Raw genomic sequence first — 1,832 nt, forward strand, 5'->3', positions numbered from 1 at the left:
CCTGAGATACTTACATTAAAAAACAACGCACCCTCAACCTTCACGTAGTAGAAGCTTAATAATTAGCAGTTGTCACCAACCATATTGGTTTAGAAACATCTTGTTTTCTGACTTCTTAAGTATTTAAGACCTTGATGTTGCTTTGAGGGTAAATCTTTAGTATCTACCTGTTCATGCTCTAGTTGTAAGAAGAAATGACTCCTTTCTCTCCCCAAAACAGGACAAATAAGGTAGTTTCACTGCTTCTTTTTGTCTCTTAAAGCAGAAGCCTCCACAGCGGGTGTTTAGTTACTGGGTTAAGTTTCACAAAAATTTTGGTTTGATTATTGCGGTTCTTTGAAGTAGCTGCTGGAGAACAGCGCAAGGTTTGCACAGACAAATGGATGAAGAACATTATCCACCCAATTCGGATGATAATTACTCATACGAATACTCTTTGAATGAAAGCAATGTCTGCGAAATGGGCGACTATTTTGTATTTTACACCCATCTCACTACTGTCCTCTACACTCTGGCATTTTTGCTCAGCCTGGTAGGAAACACTCTAGTGTTATGGATCCTACTTAAATATGAAAACCTTACATCTTTAACGAACGTCTTCATCATGAATCTCTGTGTCTCTGATTTAGTCTTCTCCTGCATGCTGCCTTTCTGGGCAGTGGACCAGTCCTTTGGGTGGATTTTTGGTGAGTTCCTTTGCAAAGCAGTGAATGCTGTTTTCTCCATCGGCTACTACAGCGGTGTTTTCTTTTTGACTCTCATGACTATCCTGCGGTACTTGTCTGTAGTGAACCCCCTTTCAGCTTTGAGATCCCAGACGCAGTGCTGTGGTTTTCTGGTGAGCTTGGCTGTTTGGACTGGTAGCATATTAATTGTGGTTCCTGAGGTGATTCACACCACAGTGCAAGAAAACTTGGAAGGGGACAAGACGTGCGATTATGCTGACTGGAAATGGAAAAGGGTGGACATTTATCAGAGAAATGTGCTCTTCCTGTTTTCATTTGCGGTTATCATATTCTGTTACTTCAAGATACTGATAATCCTGCTCGGAGCAAGATCTCGCAGAAAGCACAGAACTGTGAAACTCATCCTTATTATTGTGGTGGCTTTTTTCCTGAGCTGGGCACCTTACAACATCCTCAGCTTTCTGATTACTTTTCCACCACCTACTTGTCAGTATGAAAAAGACTCCAACCTTGCCTTTCACATCAGCCGTAAAATTGCTTTCTTCCACTGCTGCCTCAACCCTGTGCTCTATGTATTTGTTGGAGTCAAGTTCAAGACGCATTTGTTACGTTTATGCAGTCAGTATTTACCCTGTGGCAATGGTCAAGTCTCCAGCCCCAGGATCTGCTCTCAAGGCAAATTTCATTATGAAGATGCATCCATCTACTGAAGTGAGACCTAACTATTAGCACTACTCCTGGATGAACTTTCAGATTTTAAAAGCCATGGATAATCTCTAATTCTTAGAGTCACTTCCCTGAGAAAGACACACAAATTTACTCTTTGCAAACATATTGTGTATGGGAAGTAATAAAAATATATATTTGCAGTGGGATGGAGAGCTGAGAATGCTGAGAAATTACTTCATTGGCCTGTAAGTCTTATCTTTACGATTTTTTGCAGAGTGAGATGGATTTTCTCTCATTTATAGTTTCTTTCTAAAAGCAAAAGAAAATTTGCTTTTTCCTTTGGGAGCTAAAACATCAGGTTTTAACATAAATGGTGTTGCATGTTGCTTTCTTGCCTGACTTAAAATACTTGGATTGTATATAACAATGGACATATGTATTTCTGTAGCTTTTAATGCTTTACAGTGTTTATCAGTG

At 39.8% G+C, this 1,832-nt stretch overlaps 1 protein-coding gene across 1 annotated transcript; it reads left to right on the plus strand.

Annotated features, from left to right (window-relative positions):
* Nucleotides 1-379: 379 nt before the first annotated feature.
* XCR1 (chemokine (C motif) receptor 1) lies at nucleotides 380-1,396 on the plus strand. The gene has a single exon (XM_009702468.1). The coding sequence runs from the start codon at nucleotides 380-382 to the stop codon at nucleotides 1,394-1,396; it is 1,017 nt and encodes a 338-aa protein (XP_009700770.1).
* The last annotated feature ends 436 nt before the right edge of the window (nucleotides 1,397-1,832 follow it).

Source organism: Cariama cristata, unplaced genomic scaffold (genome assembly GCF_000690535.1).
Source record: "Cariama cristata isolate BGI_N322 unplaced genomic scaffold, ASM69053v1 scaffold13506, whole genome shotgun sequence".
NCBI lineage: Eukaryota > Metazoa > Chordata > Aves > Cariamiformes > Cariamidae > Cariama > Cariama cristata.